The sequence below is a fragment of the Helobdella robusta genome (assembly GCF_000326865.2).
Source record: "Helobdella robusta unplaced genomic scaffold HELROscaffold_2, whole genome shotgun sequence".
NCBI classification, from domain to species: Eukaryota; Metazoa; Annelida; class Clitellata; order Rhynchobdellida; family Glossiphoniidae; genus Helobdella; species Helobdella robusta.
The window spans coordinates 6,457,280-6,481,149 of NW_008704083.1; the positions used below are offsets into that span (position 1 = coordinate 6,457,280).

Genomic DNA, 23,870 nt, shown 5'->3' on the forward strand with positions numbered 1-23,870 from the left:
CCATATAATTATACCTTATACAATACAAAGTTTTGGTTGCCTTGACATCTTAAAGTTTGCAGCTAGCTTAAAAGACGTGTTTTTTAGTTTATTTACGGTTCGCTTTTCAATTTCCGAACTCTGTAGAACGAAACGAGCAAGTTTCCGAAATTTTCTGTTTCGGTTGTTTAATTTGTTTATGATTTGGTTTCCGAAGTATTGTGGTTAAAACCACAAAAATGTCTTCTGTCATATTCGAGGTTATCTAATAAAATAATGTCCTTTTTTTAATTTTTCAAGTTTTTAATTTCAATTTTAAAACAATTTGTGGACTCTACTACTAATATAATACTAATCTAATACTAGTTTAATGCTAAAATTTAATCATTAGATTAGATTGAGATTTAAAATTTAATAATATCTTTATTTATTAATTATTATATATATAATTTATTATATAAATAATAAAATGTAAATAATATCAGTTATTTAATTGTTTTATTAATACTTGATAACTTTTAATTTAATATAATAGCCATAATTTTTTACTAACAGCATCTTTGATTAATTAATGAAATGAGTCAATTTTGTCATTATATTATAAAACCTCATCACATTTTTTATTTTTAACTAATTATTACGATACTAGTGGTCCAGATTAATTAGGTCTCATAACAAATTACAACATGATGTAAATAATAAGAAGAAATAAATAACAACATGAAAGAACTGATAGCATTTTTATTTTTCACTATTAATGTTTGATTAGTGACAGGAAAATGTTATTTAGGTGTATTGTTTTGTTTAATAAATAATATTTAGATGTGGCATATAACATGATCAATTTTATTTCTTTTATTTTTATGTGTTCCATCCATATCTACATTTCTTTCTATTCTATTAAAAACTTTAGCAGTTTTAACTTTTAGCAATTTTTTTAGAAGTTAAGCTAAATTAAAATTTATGTTGACTATTCTTTTATTGTCACTTTTTTGTTTTACTTCATTATTTGTATTTGCATTCCAAAATGATCTCTTAACCTTTACATATGTCAAACTTTTTCCATTTCACCATGTTTTTTACACACCACTTTTATTTATAATTATGTTATTAATTTAAATTTTTGTTAAATATGAAAAAATTATTTTTGTGGGTAGGTCCATAAGTATCATGTATCTTTACTCCAATATTATTGTGCATGTACAGATATAATGAAAATATTTAATAGGTCATCTTTAATTATTTTGTTTTTCAATTATTCCAGGGATGGGTGTATGTGTTGAAGAATTTTTTATCAAAAAAGAAATTGTTTAACTCATGGAAGAAACAATATTTTGTTTTGATGAGAATCTCTAATGTGCCTAAGATGTTGTTCTACAACAAGAAACCAAAAGATTTTGTTGAACAAGCTACAAGTATCCATATGATTTTATTTCAAACTTATTTCATATTTTTACTTATCTTAATTCTTTTTAGTTAAAGCTTATAGCACTTTTTTGGATAATTTTTTTAGGTAGAAATACTTTTTGACTTAGTGGTATTAGTAGTCATAGAGGAGGTGATAGTACTGTTATTACACTGAAAAGTTTTGTTACAATCAATTGTTATTGCCTTAAAAAAAAGTTAATTATTATAATATTTGACGCTGAGTAATTTAATTCTGATATAATTTTCTATATTCCATCATTAGCTGTACCAAATTTGAAACAAGCGTAATGTTTTATTTATCCAATGTAAAGATATAACGTCTTAAGTTTACTTCTGTTAATATTCATCACAACATCAATTTATATATTCTTAATATCAAAAACAGAGGCAAATGGTTCTTTGTTTTTCTTTATATCTTTATTAATCCTCAATCCTTTTCATGCATTTTTTAGTTACTGGCTCTTAAATATCTTATTTCATGTTGGTTATGTTAGTATATCAGTTTGTAATTTTCATAGTTAACTTATTTTGATTTGTGATTTTTAGAAATTATTCCATTTGACTTTCATATTGTTTGATAGGCAAAATTTATTTTCTTTAATTTGTATTTTCAGATGTTATAGACCTCAGTCAAAATATTTTTTATGTTTCAAGAAAAGCATATTACAAGGGCAAATGTAATATTTGCTTGTTAGCTTTTGATTCCTGTGACCTTTATTTGGTGCCAAAAGAAACAAAGCTGACAGATATAATGATATTCCTGGTGCACACCTTGATGAAAATAAAACCTGAACATGAAGGTAGTTCTTATGATTTTCATGGCATTTACTTTCAAATAACTTTGTTTGTATCTTCGTTTGAACTGCCCAAGTCAGACTTATTTTCTCAAGAGAATCATGTGAGCCAATTGTGTTTTATCAGATAAAATAATTGCTAGTTGTTTGTTGAATGATGATGGTAATGATAGTTAGCTATTAACTAATATTGTTAATTGCATAAACAATCATGACATAAGTTTTTTGGATAAGTGTATTTGGTTGTAAATAATTGTACAATTAGTGACATTTTTTATACAATTTATCAATCATTTGACTATTTCTTTATAGTTAATCTAATTTAAAATTTTTATTATCGTTTTTATAAAATGTTTCATATTCATACAAAAAATATTTAGTGCAACATTTTGTCGTGAGACTGGATAAATCACGTGACCTCCAGCGTCTGGGCTGCCAAAGTTCAGTTTGTCTACTTCATTTGTCTAATTGGGGCATCACTCTTGCTTTGCAGGTTCGTTTTGTGTTAATTTCTTTAACACTTCTAATGTTATTTTCAGGTTATAGTTGAAAACAACTTCTTTGGTATGAACTGCAGGTATCAAAAAGTATAATAGCTCAGTGGCCAGTGAGGTGCATAAAGTCATTTGAATGTACAGGACAAGGTAGACTGGTCATCACTGTTGGTCATCTGTCTTCTACGGGAGCTGGAAGGTTTACATTCAGAACACGCATCAAGCAGGATGCCATTATCTACGAGACCCTTGACACATTGATTGACGAATTAGCAAGAATTGATAGTGTTTGTATCTACTGCTTATAACGTTTATATGTTTTTATAATTTGTTACAGCTATTTTGATGGGCTTGATGAATGATCATAATCTTCAAATGAATAACTGTGCATGCATGAAAAACAGCATCTTATAAATGCATGCATTTTGAGCTCTAAATGCAGCATGCTTTTGAATTCCTTTACTGATTATGTTGTTGTTGCCCCATTCTGGGGGACCCCTAGGGTTCCAATTGAGGCCGGAGCCAAACCGCCACTGCAATTGGGTTTCTCCAGAGGTCTATTGTTTGTAGTTTTGTGGTGTTTTGTGGACAGCTAAACAGATGCGGTACATCATCTGTATGATTGTTGCAGAAAGGACAGATGTTGAGGTGCCCACTGTCGATTCTGTTTTTGTAGCTGTTTAGAAGAATACTATGGCCAGAACGGAGTTGGTCTAGGGTCCGTCTGATTGCCCTGGGAAATGATTCTTGGTTTTTTTGGTGTAGGTGGAGGCCATCCGTCAAGCAACAGCAACGGCGACTGATAAGGCTTTGATAGTGTTATTGTGAAGTGTTTTTAGAGCGGACTTCAGAGAATCGCTATTTATGGTTGTTGGTAGAACCGCATGGGTTGTTGAAGCCCATTTGGAGAGGAGGGTGGTCTTTATGTTGCGGTGCGGGTGTTGTTGCTTGATGATATGATGGCACGGGTGGCTAGGGTTATGGCATAGGAGTAGGAATTGTGATGCTATTAGCTCCGAATGCTGCCTTACCGTTAACATCTGACATTCTGAAAGAAGGTGCCGTTCTGAAGCGATCACATGGCAACCTGTAATCAGATGCAGGGCGGCATTCTGGGAGCGTTGAAGACGTGAGAAGCTTGAGTCTGATGTCAATGATGCCCAGGCAGGACAGGCATACTCGATTGTTGAACGACCGATGGTTTTGTAGGTCTGTAAAAGAGTTTCCTTGTCCTGGCCATGGGTTGTACCACTTGGTGCCTTTAAAATATTATTCCTTATTGAGGCCTTGGATGCTGTTTCTTTACGGTGTTGTGAGAAGGACAGCATCGTGTCTAACGTGAGGCCTGCTTATGCTTATGAACTGCAATGGTATGAAAAGCAATCAAATCAACTTTCGGATGTGATGTCAAATTTAATTGCTTATGAATCTTCATTACAAATATTTTATTTTACAAAAATACTACAATTTATTGTTTATTTAAAAAAATTTTCTTCAGTACAATCCAATGTCTGAAATGTTCAACCAGTCCACAATCTCTTTAAGAAGTCCTCCAATAATGAATGATTTATTTGGATTGGGTGGTCTTACAGAGCTGCATATTGATTGTTCATTTGATCAGTACCATAAAAAACTGGCCAAGGATCTTTGTGACTACATGAGTGAACATCTTGGAGGTTAGCTCTTTGGCATAACGTTTTGTTTATATTTTTATTAATCTTTCTCCTGTTATATGTAAATATTTTTAAAGTGCTAATTGATTTTATTTCTACAAATATATGAACCTTTGTGAAAACAACAACAATAATATCATTATTATTGATATTAATAATAGATAAATTTTACAATGATATTAGAGAGTGTATTGGCTCTGTCAGAATCTGCAAGTGTGATGAACAGTTCAATCAGGTATTATAAGATTTTCTCTCTTTCCATTTCAGTTGATTAATAATTAAATAATTTATTTTAAAGGCTTCCAAATGCAGAAATTCCATCACCACATAAAAATTTTACTGAAAGTTCTCTTAGATTTCAACCGTCTTCATCATTCAAACTTTCTGATGCAGAGGGCTTCATTGGTTGCAGTGCTGATAGTGGCATTGGCAGAGAGTTGTTGAAAGATAGCGTCTTCATCAACTCTGATAATGAGGACACGACGTCATGTAAAAAAAATAATCTAGTCTACAAGAACATTGAACACTATCCTTTGTCAAACTCCTATGATATACATGAAGATGTACTTGAAGAAGATGAAAAGGAGGATAAATTAACAGTTGATGAAAACGATGCTGGAAGACGATACATATACATGAAAGCATCCAACAGTTGCAACACTAAACAATCATCTTCAAAAAATGTAAGGAGTGAAACTGAAGAAAACTCTTCATCCAGTTCCATTTATACAAAACCTCAACCATTCCTAACTGATAAATGTGAAATTGTGTACGAGAAGTATATGCCGGGAGCGTATTTGAGTCCAATCAACTCAAAGAAAAAAAATAATACGGGTAAATATAGCTCAAAGATATCAACATCAAAAAAGTTCGTAAATAAACTTAGAAAAAACAACTCCACAACATCTGATATTTATGACGATGATGGCGATGATAACGATAATAAACTTTCTCATGAAGAACTCCAACTGGATACCTTGATATCAGTTGGAGACCCATCCTATTTAACGCACGAAGAGGTCAATAAAATGGAACCATTGGCTGAAAACCTTAACAAAGAATGTTGTAATGAAGCTGTGAACGTTAAAGTCGACAGTGAAAATGGTAACTGCAGTGATGTTAGCAAAAACTTTGAAGGCTTGTTTGCTGGAGGAAAACTTCTGAAGGGGTTCAGTCTTAATGATAACACAGTAGTCTTTTGTAAAGGAAATTGACGGTATGTTATGTTATTTAAATCTTTATAAACAATGTTTACATTATGTAATGTTATGTTACTTCAATCCTTATAAACAATGTCTACATTATATCGCCTTCATCGTTTGTATTCCGTGTTAAAAATATATTAGTGAAATCAAAATGAAATGGTAACATCAAATGCAATAATATTTTACAAATTTGTTTATATTTTATTTTATAATATTGTATAGTTTTAGAAATTACATCCAGTTTGCGTGCCTTCAAAATCCACTGCTCAGAATTTATTATTTTCAGATGATTTATTTTGCCGTTTATTTTATTGTGGCTTACATTTTGCAATATTGTTTATTATTAATTCATGCAAAGACCACAAGTTAGGAAGACTATTCTAGTTATCATTTGTCATCTGCTCAATCTGTAACAAATGAAGAGGCCTGATTTTTAAGCGTAAATTTGATGGTCAGTGAGACTTTTGCATGATTAAACGATTTTTTTTAAGAAAATTGAATCATGTTAAAAAATTTTCATCAATTTTTGCAATTTGTATTAAATTTGTGATCGATTCGTATTGTTTCTTGATACATCATTGTTTTTTTGTTTTTATTATTGACGTTTAACGATGTTTGTATTTGCTTGCATTTACAACGTTTGCTAACATTTAAAGTAGTCTATGACAAACTGGTAACATCAAATGCATACACAGTATTCACCAGATTTTTGTATTTTTTGCAGTGTAATGTATACATATTATATACCAGTATATTTATTTATTATTTATATACTTGTGTGAATTGAAAAAAAAATTATTTGAACGAATTGTATGTGTGTGTGTAGGCGCCGATTCAACACAAGAACTATCTTTTTCTCTTTTCCTAAATCCTATTTATTTAAATACCCAAAATTTGTCTAAGTCGTTATTTTCTTCCATACGGCTCTTAATTGTGCATGGTTGCTCTTTTTTATAATTTTTTATTCCATTATACTAATGTTCGTTTACAACTTCCTTTCATGGCGTCCATGTTTGTGTGCATGTCTGTGTTAACAGGCCAAAACGTGTTGATTCTTTATTCTGTTATTTTTTTACATTGATGAAGTTATATCCATTTATTTCTTACAGTTGCACACGCAGCATTATTTGACATCTTACGTACTGAAATAGTAAATTAACATTCCTCCGCTAGTTATGCATGCATTAATTTTTAGACTAATTAATTTTACGAAATATTTTCAAGAATATTATTAAACAGAAAAATCATTGTCTTTTACAATAGATGTTTTCCAAAAATAAACTATGTTGTTAATCACACTCTGACACAACTTTTAAGATTTAAGGATAATCAGCTAACAAACAATAAAGATCGAATGTACTTCTAAAATATTACGACTGTTGATTTAAATGCAAGCGAAAAAGATTAAGAAGTTTTACTGGTTTTTTTTAACAGCAAACAGATCTTTTCAATGATGGTCGTTACTAGTGATGTTTTCATCATCATGACTACTGTCTACAGACTTGTCAGCTAACTCCAAATACTTTTTAAAGTTGAAGCTCAGAAATCCAACACCACCTCCTATGCAAATACTGAGAAGCAACCAAGCATTAAACGTCATTACAATCAGCATCAAGAAATAACCGAGTCCTATTTGGATTAAATACAATACTGACTGCAAAATGTGAATAACTCCAAACTGTTGCCTCCTGTTAACAATTGCAATGATATAAGAGTTATGCATTTAACAATTATTAATAATATCAATTTTAAAATGGTGAAATATACATGGAAATATTGTAATTAAAACAATAATGTGTCTGTAACAGCTCAGACAAATTTGTAAAATATGTACAAGTTTCAATACTAATACACTAATAATATAACATAAACAACAACATAACATAACACAATAGTTCAAATAAAGGGCGCGAACTTAACTTCCTATGCCCCCAACAAAATCATAACCAAAATATAACCATCTCTAAATAACAGAAAATAATATGATCGAAATAAAACAATTAGTCTAAAATAAACCACAATAGTATTAACTAAACTGAAGGAGATAAAAAATAAATATAAATATATATAAAAAACAATCAAGCTTATAGTTAAATTTACACAGCATATCCTTTAAAGCATTGTCAAGTTTCTTTTTAAAATCATCAACATTGCATGCATTCACCACATCCTCTCCTAATACATCTACATAGTTTAAGAAATGATCTGCTTGTCGTCCAAGTGTTGAAGGTTTAATAGATAAAACCTAACAGAGCTAACAGAATAAATGAGGCTAATAAAGAAGTAGTATGTGAATGAAGTTGTTTTTTCTGGACAATAAACACAGTTGAACAACTTCTAAATAAAATGCAGCTGTATTTTGTAATAAAGTTAATTGGCAGATTATATTTTGTTACATTCAAATGATTACAGTTCATATGGCTGTGTAATAATTGGCATGACATAGTTAGCCATCCATATTTACTACAACTTACACACAAATGCATCATGAGTAGCGAGATTTTAGCGCCTATTTCTGCTGTTGCAGCAACTGGATTCGAATGAAAACTGATCCCCGCCTATGATATGTGTTTCATTCGTAAAAAAGTGCATCGTTGATACCTCTGAGTACTGCAGTGTGAGAAATTATAAACAAAAATCATTATGAATATCAAAAACATCATCCATTTTTTGAGGAAAGGAAACATGTAATACTTTTAACAATGACATTTCTAGATCACAAAACAAATAAAGATCATCTAAAGGATTTTACCAAGTTTGAGAGATTAAAGAAGAATGAAGTTTGAAATTAATGAAAGATGATGATAATTTTTTACCTAGTGAGTTTGCCAAACCAACTTGTTGGCTGTATCAACCTTACTTCCTCATGTGTCTCAACCGTTTCAGCAATTCTTTTACGAAAAAACTGTCTGTTTCCAGCTTTGATCCAGTGATCAATTCCATTCCTGACATGGCGTAGGCCTTCATAGCATATTGCTAATAGAATAACAATTATGCATGATCCAAACATTTCTGAAATAAAAATATCAACAATTTTTCTGAAATAAAATATGAATAAGTTCAAAAAGTTGTTAACCTTGGCATGAGGAAGATTTCCATGCTTTGAATAATATTGTAGCTTTGCAGTTGGCATAAAAATACATCTTTGAAAAAAATTAAAATAACTTTTAATTATTACATTCTTCAACCTTTGTACAAATATGCCTATTTGAAACTGGCTAAGAAAAATTAATAAAATGTTGTGATCATGTTATATAATTATATTATTATATAATATAATAAACTACTAGTATAAATTTAACATAATTTTTTTTATAACAAAATAAAGGACCTGCATCATTGGATCAGCAGTGTTGTTTTCACACATTTTCACTAATAAAAAATCTTCAATTAAAAAAAAATTTTATTTTATTTTGTAGCCCCATACATCAACCGATTGGTGTGCACTTTTAGTTTAATCACAAATTTTTCACTGATTTATAAATCATGTGTTATAGATATTAATGTGTAATTCTTGTAAGGTAGTACCACCATATTATTATAGAATAATAAATCCAATGACATCTATATATTTGCATATAATATAATTTTATAATAATTAATAATAAATACTATTATAGTAATTATATCATAATATTATATATTATATACTATAATAACTATAATATCATAAAAGTTTATAACAGATTCTAACTAAATTATATTAAAATTAAATACTACTACTAGACTAATATTCATAAACATGACTAGGAAGACAGAATAGCATTTCTTCCAAGTATTTCTTCCTACTATGTTTCCTAATATAATTCCTATATATATAATAGAATAGCAATAAGAATAGCCTCTCTAGTCCAGTATAGTTATAGTAAGTTAAATGTAGATTGTAGATAGTCTGTGTATGAATATTAGATAGAAGACTGGACACAAATAGGACAGACTATTATAGGTAGAGGAACTATAATAATGTAATTATAATATTATTATAATTTAGAAAACAGACAGAAAGATTATTTACAATTTAAATTTATTAATTATTTCATAATAAACAGAAAAAATGATTTTTATCATTAAAAAAATGATAAATTAAATATATTTTTGAAACAAAAACTTTTAACTTTCAAATTCTAAAGTTTTAAAATTTAAAAAAAAACACAAAAAAAATTGCGAAAAAATTAAATAATTACAAATTATAAAAGTAATTTATTTTTCAATTTTAATAATTAAATTTAAGAATAATGCCAACTTCAACAGAAAATTAAACTGTATGTTGAACTTCTGAAACACTAAAATTAGTTTCTCGGAATGTTAATCAGTGCAACGCGTTAAATTCAGACATTTAATAATTAATTTAACAGTATCGCGTCTCGTGACGAACATGTAGCAGTGAAATTAGGACAATTAGATTTTCCCTACTAACGTAAATGAATCAATTGTGTATTACACACACAGAGAATTTTCAGAATTCATCATCATCATTGTCATCACCATCGTCACTTTAGTCAATTCGTAATGAAAAACCAAATGCATTGAAAACTATAGCAAGAGATTATATGATAGATAACATATATATATGTGGATCTTTTCGTTGCTATTATAATATATATATATATATTAACAAATATATATACATATATATAAATATATATGACTGAAACCAAATCCATATACTTAAGGATAAAACTAGACGGTCATAAAGGACATATTATATTATTGCGGTTGCGTTAATGTCTGTTTAGAACAAAGAAACCGGAAGAGTAGTGAGCGGGAGAAGACAAGAATATTACTCGTTTTGATAGGCTGGACAAGCGTTTCGTACCTACGTACCAGCAGCCCGAATACCAATCATAATATTCATCGCAGTTTCTTATATAGCCGGCACAAATCACTTATCTCGTGGTGTTTACATTCATTGAGGAATGTTAGTTTTACTCGCTAGGATTTTTCAATCCGACAATATCCAGAATATTCGGTGTAAATAGAATTGCCACAAGATGAAAAGCAAAAAATTCATGAAGTGCATATATCTAGAATATTCACCTGTCAGAAAAAGCAAAAAACATGCCAAGAGAAGACATTAAAACAGAACAAGATATAAGATATATGAGAAGAGATAGGGGAACGAGCAGAACTAAAAAACGCTAGGCTTTGAAGATAGAGTGTAGAATCAGAAACAAAATAGTGGGGCGAGTTAAAATAACAAAATAATGAAAAAACAAAGTATGATCATCAAGGAAAGGTACAAAGTTTATTGTCTAGATAGATGTAAGAACTTTTAGCAACAATATTAATCTGAGAAGAGACACACCAGAAACAAACATAAAGCCTGTACCTACGAAGCTTATAAAACACGGCTCCTATGAAACACAATTTGCATTTTGAATTCATATGAGACCAAATCCTGTATTTGATCATAAAACACTACAGTTCCAATAATGCATGTCATTATGGCGTATTCACCAGCAAAAATATCTGCAGGTAAAACAAGGGAAACCATTAACTCGTAAGTGAAGATGAACGAAAGATAAACTTAAGATAACTTGCGAAGATAAAACAACCGAGACGTAACGAAATCAAGAATGTATCCGCTAAATAAAATTTCATTAGGAAGTGGTTCCTAAAATTTAAATAAGTTTAATTTTCATAGATGAGATAGACTAAATTCATATAAAGTGTTAGTTGCAAATCAGGTAAACAAACATCATGCTCTCAAGAAAACAAAACGCATACAAAAATAGTTATTCAATAACAGTAAAGCTCAGGTCCATGAATTCTGGCACACGATTTCAAAAGCTTTCTGCAAGACTTCAGTCCGCCCATGTAATCTGCCCATATTGTATTTAACCTGCTATTTAATCCTTGAATGTTGTTGTGTACAAGCGTATTCTTTTTTTCTTCAAAAACTTTTACATCTGTATCAATGTATTCTGCTTCAATGTGTAAAAGATTTATTAGCCTGTACAAGAATGGTGCTGCTGATCTAGAAGCAATGTTCAATCGATCATGTAAGCCACCACAATCGTTGCTGGCTTGAATTGGCTGAAGAAAAACATTCCATGTCTCAACAGGCCATTCAGGATTTTCTATCCAACAATTCCTTATGTATTCTATGAAAGAATGTAATGCCAAAAAATCGTCAGGAACTTTTTCTGTTAATATCTGAAACTGGATTTGAACCTCTTGAGCTGGGATGAAAGGAAGAGCCATTAACTGTCGACAAAAGTTATGTATCATGTCATTTTTTATATAAATTTCTTGCAGTCCAAAAGACTGTAATTGCCTCCATAAGCTCATTGTCCAATGATAAAGACAACCTCTTTGTGCAACTTGAGGAAAAACTACTTCCACAGCTTTCCATAAATTTTTTTGAAAATCAGATACAATGCGATGTAATTTTATATTTTCAGGCATAATATTTTTAACAAGATTGAGAATGCGAGTATAATCTTTTCGTTTTCTGCCGGACATCAATGCAAATAAGATTGGCACTTGCTTCACTTTTTGATTTCGTTTAATGTTTGTATGAATTATCATCAACTGCTTAAAAGGTGATCGACATATTTCTTCACATTCATCAATATACCAAGTTTTTGCTTTTGATAACAAGCCTATCATACGTTCACTTGCAAAAATAAGATGGCGACGCTCATGTACAAACAAGTCGCCAATAAGAAAATTTGGTGGAACTCGATCCATTTCAAGATCGAAATTCAAATCTTTGATAGGTTGAAATAAATTGCTGCTTTTCCTTCTGCTTACAGCTCTGCTTACATTTTTGTAGAATGCTGTGTTGTTTAAATGAGTCATCTCAGTTTCTGGAGTTTCAGAAGCAATTACATCAATGACATCTGATAACGAGACCTCTGTGTTTGTGGATTTGAGAAACTTTGCCTGTTCAAAGGTTGTAAAATATTTTAAAAATTGTGTAAACTCGAAAGTATTTTTTGATATTATCTAGCTAAAATAAAAATTGATGTTTTTAATCTATATAGGATCAAAAAAGTTTGAAAAATATAAAAATAAATGCACCATCACTATTTTAAACAATGAAATAACTATACGCATTTTAATTAAAATGATTAAAAATGGTGAAACTTTGCATTAAACTGAAGCGTAATAATGAAAATAAAATAAAGCAATCACTTCAGCGTATATTCTTCTTTTTAACAATTCACCAGTTCTAGGTGGATGGCTGTGCGGATGCTTACCTGGCCGATATAGACCATGTTTTTCAATGACAGAGGCATGACAGTAAGTTTTTTTAGATCTACGAACACATCTCCAGTAGCTGGCAGCTCCAACTGTATTACAAAATTTCACACTCAACTATTTGCTACAACAAAAATAACTTTAGAAAAAAAAACCAAAACATAAATAATCAAACCTTTTTTACTACTGGTTGGTTTATTGGCATAGCTATAACCTCTACTGTCCACCAAAAGATCCCTGCCTCGAGTTGAGCAGGACGGTAAAATGGTGTATGTTATCTTTAAAATTAACATTACAATTCGAAAAGTTATTACATTATTAAACTGAATTCAATTGCGACGTGAAAATTTTACATATCAGAAGGTCATGAATTTAAATAGTTCTTAATAAATGTTTAGCGACAACAAAATAAACATCAAAAACAAGCGTTCAACTAACCACATTACTACCTTTATCATTAATATCCTCACCACCTTCATCCTCATCTTCTCCTCCTTCATAATCATCATATTCACACTTTTTATTCAATGAAAAATTTATGTTATTATCGTTGCCAAGAGATTTTTTACACAAAATTTCTTCATTAAGTTCCTCGTTGTCATCATCAATGCCCTCCTCATTTACCGAATTGTTATAAGTAGAAGTGTCATTGAACAGACTGAAGCTTTGCATTGGATTATTTGATAACGATAAAGATGACATGCTGCTAAGATTGAAATGATATTAATTTATATGTTGAAATAATGAACATTAAATATTCACTTTTTATGATGAACTAATAAACTTTAGATATTTTTAATTTAAATTTTATCATTACTTTAATAATTGCATGAATAAAGATAAAAATTATAAACCAACTCTTTTTTCATGGCTAAGGACTGAATTATTTGATTATAAAAATTCTCTGATATTTCAACATTTTCAGGAACAACTGATGCAGTAAGTAATTTAGATGAAGAGCTAGACATATGTGGCGCTAGATGATAATGGTTGCTTTTGTTTAAACTGGCATAATTTTGATTAACATCAATAGTAGATTCAGCTTTATTCATTTCCCCACGATGGAAATTAGGCTTCTCATTTGAAAATCCATCAGTGTTTTGAAGTGAAACATGATTGATGATGTATTTTGATTTATCAGCTGGCAAAAAGTTTATATGTGCTACAACAACTGACTCAGCATTTGAGGAATTTTCAAAGTTAAGATTTACATCAGACTCATTAACTATAACTTCTTCATTGATTGAATCAGCTCCCAATGTGGAAATAGCATCATGCAAGTTCACTTGATTATCAGAATTTCTATTGTTACTGATGTCTTGTGAAATTTCAAAAGTGTGACTACTACTAAAAGAAGCCTTAGCATTTTCAAGCACAAAAAATTGAGACTCATCATGATCCAAGACCATTTCTACAATCTCTATTTCTACTGGACTTGCATTTTCCACACATGATTCAGTCAAATCCTCTTCAATATTATTAGAACTCATGTCAAATGCAATCTAAAAAAAAATTAACAACTGTATCCCATTTGTCAGTGTTAATACAATTATTCAGACATTCTAATTTTTATATCCCTGAGAGTATGTAATATTATGTAATATTAAGAATATAACGAAGAAAACTTAAAAAGTAGAATATCTAAAAAAGAAAGATAATGAATAGATAATTCTATAGCAAATTTAAAACAGTGGATTAATCACTTTTTTATGGCCATCGGATCATGGCTTGGAGCATACACTAACTTCAAGTACTCACCCACTGGCAGCTATTTTGTTAATTTTGGCATGATATTTAAAATTTGAAAGAATAACACTGCTATGAATTAGCAATGATAAAATAAACAAATGGATGAACAATTTGATCTACTTCTGTCTAGTCATAGTTTCGCTGCATCCAAGTAAATTTCAGTTACTGTACCTCTTATCATTCAATTCATCAATTAATTCACCACTGGTATGCTATGTAAATCATATCAATAAGCCAAGCATAAGTGGTGTGTTGTAACTGCAAGTAAGTCTCATTCAATAATTTACCTACCTCTACCTATCTATTGCTATCGTTTTAGTAAGTTTTTTTAAAGTTAAACAAGCAGTCTTGCCTACAATATACTACTCAGTATCTATATTGTAAATAACTAATGCCTATTTTACTTCACTGGATATGATTTGATTTGGTAAAGAGCAGAAAGTTTTTTCAATTTAATAAAATTCTAATAAAAAAGGATCATTGGCGTTAGAAAATTGAAAAAACCTAGAAGAGAACTCAAGATATATTATTTGAAATGTTATATATATATTCCCAAGGTAGATGGCATTTCGGCCCAAACAATTTCGGTTGACGGTTGAGTAAAAAAAAAAATCGCAACGTTTGTTAGCGAGTTGCTTCATGACCGAAATGAACAAAGCAAATCAACATAAACGACTGAAAAAGAAAAATCGACAACTAAAATTTCGTCACTAACCTTAACCTGGCAAATTAATATAAAATTTTGTCACTAACTTAACCTTTTTCGATCTAGTTAGCTTCCGTTTCGATTAAAATTAAATAGTCCAAGATAGCATGGCAGCGAAATGACCTGGCGCCTCATATTTTTTAATATTTTACATGACGCTGTGGTTCGTTATTACTAGATGAAAACGTGAAGTTAGGTTTATCCGGTTATTCTAAGTTTATGGTTCTCACATATAGACATCTACTGGTTCACAAAATTTTATTTTATATTAAACGAATGTTTAGGATCCGTTACAAAAATAATCTACTGGGCTGTCTTGAATACGCTGATAACAACTATACTTACTCAAAACGTGCGTGTTAACTTTAACACAAAACTTTACCGATACAGCTGAAACTGCACCAAAATTTTCAAAGTTGAAATAATAGCAAACCTATGAAGGATAAAAAATAGAATTATTAATACTACAATACTATTATCCTAATATTGTGTTGCGTGCTGATATGGTTGAATTGCTGGAATGCTATTTCGTTTTTCCAAAATGTTTTTGTGCTACCGCCTACTTAAAACGATGTAACAAAATGTGTCTGCTCACGCATTCTACACATTTTCAGACAGCTCCTACACAGTTTGATCAAAAAAGAAATGATGACCTCGATATAAGGAAAAGAAAAAAAGTACCAAAGAACACTCTTGTGTTTCTGAAAAAATAAGCTTGAGCCATTTGAGGTTAATCAATTATTGAAATTTATTTAGCCATGCAATTTCAGAATAAAACTGTCTTATTTCCAAAACTTCTGGCTTTTACATCACCTAATTGACATTCTAGTGCATTGCAAGAGCATACAATGCAAAGCAAAAATATTGCATCTTCGATTCAACACGCATTTGTCACCTGTTTTTAACGAACATGATAGCCGAAAATAACTGCTTGTTGGTTTTATGTTTTCGAATCGAGCCACCATATAGAGGCGCATGTCATGGCTTTCAAATATGTAGGCTAAGTCAAACATCTTTGTTGTTGTCGGCACTACGCCAACATTTTTACCAGTAAGTAAAAGGTAACATCTAACTAACCAATGAAAGCAATTGATGTTTATGCGCAGACGAACAATTTACAGACACACTTGGTAGGAAAACAAAAGCGTATTGTAATCAATCAAAGCTTGAAAATGTTGTAGTCTGCATCCACTGACATTTCACATGTATGCAACATTTAAAACCTCGAAAGTATCCACATTACAATATATATTACATATTACATAAATGATATACAAATACATATCACGTTGGTTATTATATCTTCATCATACGTACAAGTACATATACAGCATTAATCATGGATATGTACCATAAAGGTATGATATAGAAATAAGAGATATAACAACATTATGTACTTTTTATTTCTATGATGTGGAGACATTCATTATCATGACCTCAACCTCAGTTTTTTTCAGCACAGCGCGGTTAAGGTCGTCTCATTAATATATTAAATACCGGAATAAAACTTTCATTCTAAAAATTTTTAAATAAACTTAATTTAATATATAAATTAAAAAAAACACAATTAATGCAAATGAACAAATTATTATTGGTTATTTTTATAAACCCTACAAGATAACGATAATTAACAATACATCTACATGTAGCAAGTTTTCGGGTTTTTAAATATTATGCCCATCTTCGTTTCACACAGTATTAAAATACATTGACTTGCAAACTTTCCGAACTCAGCCAGCTGACAGTCGATCGAGTTTGCAACGAAAAAAGGTTTTCAATATTAATATTTTAACTTTTTAAAACTTTTTAAATGATCATTTAAACCTTTTAGAACGTATTCGTTTCATTTGTTTTGCGTGTCAATGATTAAATTGCGAGTTTTAGCCATGTTAAGAGCAGTGCTACCTATTCATTTTATTCGTTTTGTGCATTTTGACTTGACATTGAATTGAACTTTTACTTGGCTTACAAGATCAGTGAGACTTGACATTAAAAGTTTTTAACGTTTGATTAATTGTAATATTTGTGTTATCAGTTTAATTGTGGGTTTGTTTTATGTACCTTTTAGTACATTTATGTAATGCTATTCTATTCCAGTTCAGTCAGTTTGATAATAAAACAAAAAACATTGAGGAGTTGAGGGTCATCATAATCATAGTATTAATAATAAAGAAACTTCATTTCATGGTGGCATTTCTAGTTTGTAGAGTTTGTCATCTGGCATGTACAAAATTAAAGTGTTAATATAATAATAATTGAATGGTTTTCATTTTAGCGTAAAAATTTAATTGTTTTCCTGCTGCTCCTACTTAAAATGTTTTGTAGCAGATGGTAAAAAAATAATTAATTTGTGTTAAACTAATTAGCTAATCAACAAGGGAGTTCTTCCACCAATTTTTTTATGGAATGCAATATAATAATATTATTTTTAATAATTTTTATTAATTTTTGTTTGAACAAAATATTATTTGTGATTTTTTTCTCAATAAAATTTAGAAAAAGTTCACAAGAAGCAACATGGCTCTAGACCAGGAACCTGATATACCTTTCTATGAAGTTCATGAGGTTGTTGTGCCTCATTTGGGCAGAGTGCCAATTACGAAGGGTGATTTCCATGCCCTCCCAAAGAAAGTTCAAAAGTTTATTGCATTTTATGTAAGTTCAATATTTCTTAGTTTTATTAGTGTTGTTATTTGTAATTTATTAAAAATTATAATTAAATTACTGTCATTTAATTAAACGGTTCATTATGATATTTTATTACTAAATGTATATTATTATACTTTACCATGATTAATTAGGTGGACTACATGACACCGAGAGGCATATACATTTGTGATGGTTCAGAGCATGAAGCTCATGAAGTCATCACCAAGTTGATGGAGAGAGGAACTCTCGAAAGATTAGAAGCACTCGAAAACTGGTTTTACATTTTTACATTCTCAATAATTTTTGGAAATTTTGTTAAATTTGTTTATGTCAGTCTATTTTTATAATTTCACAAAAAATTCAACTTTTCAACCATTTTTGATTTTTAATTATTTCAACTTTTTAATCATTTTTACCTTCATCTTTCGTTTCAACTTTTCAATCATATAACAATTTTCTGCCAGTTACATCTGCAGAACGGATCCAGCTGACGTGGCACGTGTTGAAAGCAAAACTTTCATTGTCACCAAGGACAAATATCAGACCATCCCTCACTCGAAGCCGGGGGCAAAGGGAGGGATGGGGCTGTGGATGGACCCTGATGAAATGAAAATTGAAATGGACTCCAGGTTCAAAGACTGTATGGCCGGTCAGTTTTCATTTAAATTTTGTTACTAGCTAAAATAAGAATTATTTTCAAATGTCTTTCAAATACTTAAGCTACCGAAGCTATAAGATGAACTTGAAAATTGCATCCTAGGTCGAATGATGTACGTAATTCCATTCAGCATGGGACCAATAGGATCTGACTTGAGTAAAATAGGAATCCAACTGACTGATTCCAACTACGTGCTTCTTTGCATGAGACTTATGACCAGGGTTTCTCCTAAAGTCCTGGACATTCTTGGAGATCAGGACTTTGTCAAATGTGTTCATTCTATGGGCTGCCCTAGGCCGTGGAGAAGTAATTAATTTCACATATATGTGTCCAGTAGAAATTCAATGGATGTTCAATTATCTAAAAATATGAATAGATATGAGCAAAATGATGTTTAAATACATTGATCATATTTTTCATGCGAAATTGTTTTTGAAAACAGGAAAGGTCATAAACCACTGGCCATGCAATCCAGAGAAAGTTTTGTTGGCTCATTTCCCAGAGGAACGCAAAGTGAAGTCATATGGTAGTGGATATGGAGGAAACTCACTTCTTGGAAAGAAATGTTTTGCTCTGCGTATTGCTTCCAACATTGCTCGTGATGAAGGCTGGCTTGCTGAGCATATGCTGGTAAGTTCTTAAATGATGTGCACAGTAATTTCTGGATTTGTGGTTCATTTGCATATTACTTAATATATGCATTTTCTGGACAGCATGGGTAGAGCCGTATTTTGTATTGTCTTGCATGATCAGTCTATTGAAAATGCTTAAGTGGGATGGTTTTTAAATGACTAATTGGTTTGCACACGGCATCATTTTTCTATTGCACATCAATTGCAATTTTTAGGCTTTAGCAACTCGGTGCTGCGTGATGTTTGGAGAAAATTCATGAATCTAATGTGACATGTTACTCCAAACAATTTTCCAGATCATGGGTGTGACAAATCCGAAAGGGCAGGAGTTTTACATTGCTGCAGCCTTCCCAAGTGCATGTGGAAAGACCAACATGGCCATGTTGAATCCATCTTTGCCTGGATGGAAAGTCAGATGCGTCGGTCTGTTGTTCGAACTTTTTAGTTTCAAAACCTGTTCTCTTGCATTTCTATTAAATTAATAAAACTAATATTTTCAATAATATAATTAAAGGACAATGATAGCAAATTAGAAAAGATCAAATATAGCTTGATAAACTGTGCACAAAATTTAGGTGATGACATAGCCTGGATGAAGTTCAATGAAAAGGGTGAATTGAGAGCCATCAACCCTGAATATGGCTTCTTTGGCGTGGCTCCTGGTACGAACTGGAAAACGAACCCCAATGCGATGGCAAGTTTCCAAAAGAATGCCATTTTCACAAATGTGGCAAAAAGAGCCGATGGAATGTATTTCTGGGAAGGCCTTGAAGATGAATTGCCTGACGTCAGTTCGCTTGACATTCATTATTATTTATTATTAATGTTTATAATTTTTATAAATTAAAATTTTGGGAAAAGGACATGGAGGTGACAACTTGGTTGGGTCAAAAGTGGAAGAAAGGTCAACCTGGATTGACTTCACACCCAAATTCCAGGTCTTATTTTCATCAAGTTTTTGATTTATAATTATTTTTTAGAGATAACTTGTGTTGTTGATATACATAGGCGTTTACGTTTTTAGTTGAACATTTCAATTTTGCTAGCTCATATGACTTTATGTAAACAACAAGTTGTAAATGTTTAAAAGATTCACAGCTCCAGCCTCTCAGTGTCCCATCATTCATGATAAGTGGGAGGACCCAGCTGGTGTGCCAATCAGCGCCATTGTATTTGGTGGCAGGAGACCTACAGGTCATTATTGATAAAAATTAAAACCTGGTTCCTAGAGTAAATTATAATACTGGCATTTATGAAAAATGAGATTTTGATTGCATTGTTTTATAATTAATTTTAATTTTTGTGTGATTTTTTATGCTGCATTCATAATCTGATATGCTTTCATAGTCAACTACGGCTTGAAATATTTGAAAGAAGAAGTGAAAATAAAGCTAATAAGATAGAACTAAATGAAGATGTAGAATCTTTCAAAATTTGAAACCTTTTTAGAGCGAAAAATGTATTTATAAAAGTATCAAGCCATCTTCAATGGTAATGCTATATTTAAAAGGGAGTGTTAAAAACAAGTTTAATTTTATGACACAGGTGTTCCTCTTGTGTTTGAGGCATTCTCGTGGGAGCATGGTGTCATGGTTGGAGCTGCTGTCAAGTCGGAATCAACTGCTGCTGCTGAGTTTAAAGGTGTGTGTTTTTTTGTACCTCTAATCTTCTCAATCTATAGTTTTGTTCATTAATAGTGAAATTTCCTCTGAATGATTTAAAATTTTTTAATGAGGATTAACTTATGAAATCAATATCGAATTATTATTTATTATAACAGGCAAAAGCATTATGCATGACCCAATGGCTATGAGGCCATTCATGGGTTACAACTTTGGACATTATCTTGATCACTGGCTCAGCATGAACAAACCTGGTAGGAAGGTAAGAATTTTATAATTTTATTATTTTCTAATTTTTACATTTTTTTCCAATAGCCCTATTAATTATTTAAATTGCGTTTCATAAATATTATTGTAATTCTATGCTCAATAAATGTCCCAAAATATTTTACTAGCTGCCAAAGATCTACCACGTCAACTGGTTCCGTGTCAATGAAAAAGGTGGCGATTGTATTGTTAATGTTTACTGAATGGCATTACAGTTTGAAACGATGTTCATTTGTATACCTTATTAATATATGTTTAATAAATGTTTTCACGCTATATGTTACTATAATAATTTCAATTCATACAAGTTAGTCTTTTTTTTTGTAGGAAAGTTTTTGTGGCCTGGCTACGGCGACAACATTCGTGTGATTGATTGGATGTGCAAAAGACTGTCTGGTGAGGCAAAAGTTGTTCCGAGTCCCATTGGTAACTTGCCCGAGAAAGGTGAGACTTGTTTAGTTGCTACCAACTATTTCTTGATTTTGATCATACTATACTTGTAGTTTTCAACGCGAATACATGGCATGTAATATCATATTCTTGAATAAAAATTTGTTGTTTTCTAAATGATAGACCTCAGCAGGTAAAATCATGCAAAATAAATATAATGGTGAAACTTTCTCGAATTCATATCATATGAGATTAGCTCAGTATTTATTTTAACTCTGCTGTTGAACCATGGGATTATATGGCCTAAATAAAATATTATTAAAACTGTGTCCGATATTTTTAAAAAATTTTATCAAATTTTTCACAGGTTTTGTATATATTTGTAAAAAAATGTTTCATTAAATAAAAGCATTTTAATATTAATTAGTGACAGTGAGGATGAAATTGAAAGTGATTTTGATGATCCCTTAAGCTGGAATGATGAAACAATGAGCTTAAGGTTTTGTTTATGATGAACCAGGCTGCTTCGATGTTGTGCTTTTGCTCATAAATACGTTCATGAAGGATGTTTAAATTCAATCTGTGATTGAATTTAAACAAAATGGTAATTTTTTCATGGTTTTACAGCAAGGTTAAATAATATAATGTTGGGATAGAACACGTTGGAGCAACCGAAAACAATGCTGATTTTATGATTTATTTAGTGTGTTATGGGAAGCACAAGAAACCAACTGTGTGTTTAATCACTACTTATCTGTCTTATAGCTAAATATTTTGTTTTATTTCGTCCAAAAGGAATGAATAATCTTTCGTTATGAACTTTTGCAGTAGGAGTAATAACATCTTGTATCCAAATGATCTCAATTCACTATTGGCTAATGATTCAAACTATTTCTTATTATTGCCGTTGATTTTAAACAATTTATTTCTTGAAACGTTGTAGGGGCGATTGACATCAGTGGCATTGAAGACCAAGTTCATTGGGATGAACTCTTCAGCCTACCGAAAGATTACTGGCTTGAGGATGCGAAGGAGACCAGGCAGTTTCTCGAGGTTGAAGTAGGAGATGATCTTCCTGCAGAAATCGAGAAACAGTTGGTGGAACAAGAAAAGAGAATAGCAGCAATGTAATTGGTTGAAACCTTATAAATATATATATATATTTATATATATATATATATATATATATATATATATATATATAAACTTTTAATTAAACTTTTTTGAATGATTTGCAGTTTCTCGGCATAATTTTGTAATTATATCATCAAATTTGTTGGAGCTTATTTTTGCGAGTGATTAAATAGGTTGTTACTTTTTGCCGGCATCTTTAATTTTTATGATTTTTTTGTAGAGCATGTTTATTAACATATTAAATGTAAACGATTGTTAGTTGTTTGGACAAAATTATTTTCATTCGATCATGTTGCAACACGTTATTCTTCTCATGATTAGGTTGCTCATAAAGTTTACGTACATAAATCAACTCACTAATTTTTAATAATTTTTTTCACTAACTTTTACACTTGTACTATTTTTCACGACCGTTCAAGAATTTTTGTTTAGTATAATTCTAATGATTTCGTGAAGATAATTGTTTGTAACACAAAATGAAATGCTTTTTGCTCGTTTAAATTCTTACATCTCATTTTTTGACATTGGGTATACGACGCATGCGGTTCCATTACGTATTTTGCCCATGGATATTATATATATGTCCATGATTTTGCCTGATATGCTGAACATTTGAACAGGGTAGATGGCAGTGTAGGCAACATTTTATGATCTTGAAAATATCTGTTCAAATATAGTTTTAGTTACTAAAATAGATTGAAAATTTTATTTTAAAATAGTGAAACGTGGCTATGTGAATTTTCAAACGGTGATGGTTTTTTGGAAAAGTTTTATACGTGTGGCTGCATTTTGCTTTATATAATCATTTATTTATCTGATTTTTTCAATAGAATTTCTCTTTATTTGTTATTCCTCGAAATGTATACCGCGCTATATATGTAATACTCAAAGCAATAAGGTTCAAAAAATATTTTTGACACCAAGGTGCTTTTTAGGTGTTGACAAAATGGCAAAGTGTCATTGTACTTGAGAAACAGAATGAATTGTTTGACATTCGAAACATGTGACAACTTGACGGCGAACAACACGGCCCTTTTGCTACCTTTGACAAGTCATCGACCCTCTTAACTTTTATCAAACTTTTCTTAAACCAAATAATTGATCGATTCGAAATCACAATTAAATGAGTTTTTTTTTATTAAGAGTCAACCATTGAAAATAGAAGTTGAGCAGTGCTAATTCTGAACTTTGATCTGCTGATAATGCTTGTGTCGTTATGTTGTAGTAAAGCCGCAGCATTCCCTGATGGGGCAGTACCGATATAAAATAAAATGATAATGATGA

At 30.8% G+C, this 23,870-nt stretch overlaps 3 protein-coding genes across 3 annotated transcripts; 2 read left to right on the forward strand and 1 right to left on the reverse strand.

Moving 5' to 3' along the window:
- Positions 1-218: 218 nt before the first annotated feature.
- HELRODRAFT_160566 (hypothetical protein) lies at positions 219-5,582 on the forward strand (the record flags this gene model as incomplete). Its single annotated transcript, XM_009017516.1, has 8 exons — positions 219-239; positions 1,244-1,394; positions 2,022-2,207; positions 2,582-2,694; positions 2,779-2,982; positions 4,194-4,371; positions 4,552-4,603; positions 4,667-5,582. 8 exons carry the CDS (start codon positions 219-221, stop codon positions 5,580-5,582), a joined length of 1,821 nt encoding a protein of 606 aa, XP_009015764.1.
- Positions 5,583-7,020: 1,438 nt separating this feature from the next.
- HELRODRAFT_160567 (hypothetical protein) lies at positions 7,021-8,716 on the reverse strand (the record flags this gene model as incomplete). Its single annotated transcript, XM_009017517.1, has 3 exons — positions 7,021-7,202; positions 8,412-8,585; positions 8,650-8,716. 3 exons carry the CDS (start codon positions 8,714-8,716, stop codon positions 7,021-7,023), a joined length of 423 nt encoding a protein of 140 aa, XP_009015765.1.
- An 8,244-nt stretch (positions 8,717-16,960) lies between these two features.
- On the forward strand, positions 16,961-23,502 carry HELRODRAFT_106117 (hypothetical protein). The gene is made up of 15 exons (XM_009017518.1): positions 16,961-17,004; positions 17,747-17,889; positions 18,036-18,157; positions 18,348-18,532; positions 18,644-18,847; positions 18,984-19,171; positions 19,470-19,596; positions 19,749-19,960; positions 20,035-20,111; positions 20,264-20,367; positions 20,719-20,814; positions 20,954-21,057; positions 21,191-21,236; positions 21,390-21,506; positions 22,396-23,502. The coding sequence occupies exons 2-15, from the start codon at positions 17,752-17,754 to the stop codon at positions 22,581-22,583; spliced, it is 1,908 nt and encodes a 635-aa protein (XP_009015766.1). The 5' UTR covers positions 16,961-17,004; positions 17,747-17,751; the 3' UTR covers positions 22,584-23,502.
- Positions 23,503-23,870: the final 368 nt, after the last annotated feature.

Coding starts and splice junctions, on each gene's coding strand:
- HELRODRAFT_106117 (XM_009017518.1), top strand. CDS start 17,752: ATGGCTCTAGACCAGGAACCTGATATACCTTTCTATGAAGTTCATGAG. Junction 19,597..19,748: donor ATGGAAAGTCAGATGCGTCG/GTCTGTTGTTCG, acceptor CACAAAATTTAG/GTGATGACATAGCCTGGATG. Junction 21,237..21,389: donor GTTCCGTGTCAATGAAAAAG/GTGGCGATTGTA, acceptor TTTTTTTTGTAG/GAAAGTTTTTGTGGCCTGGC.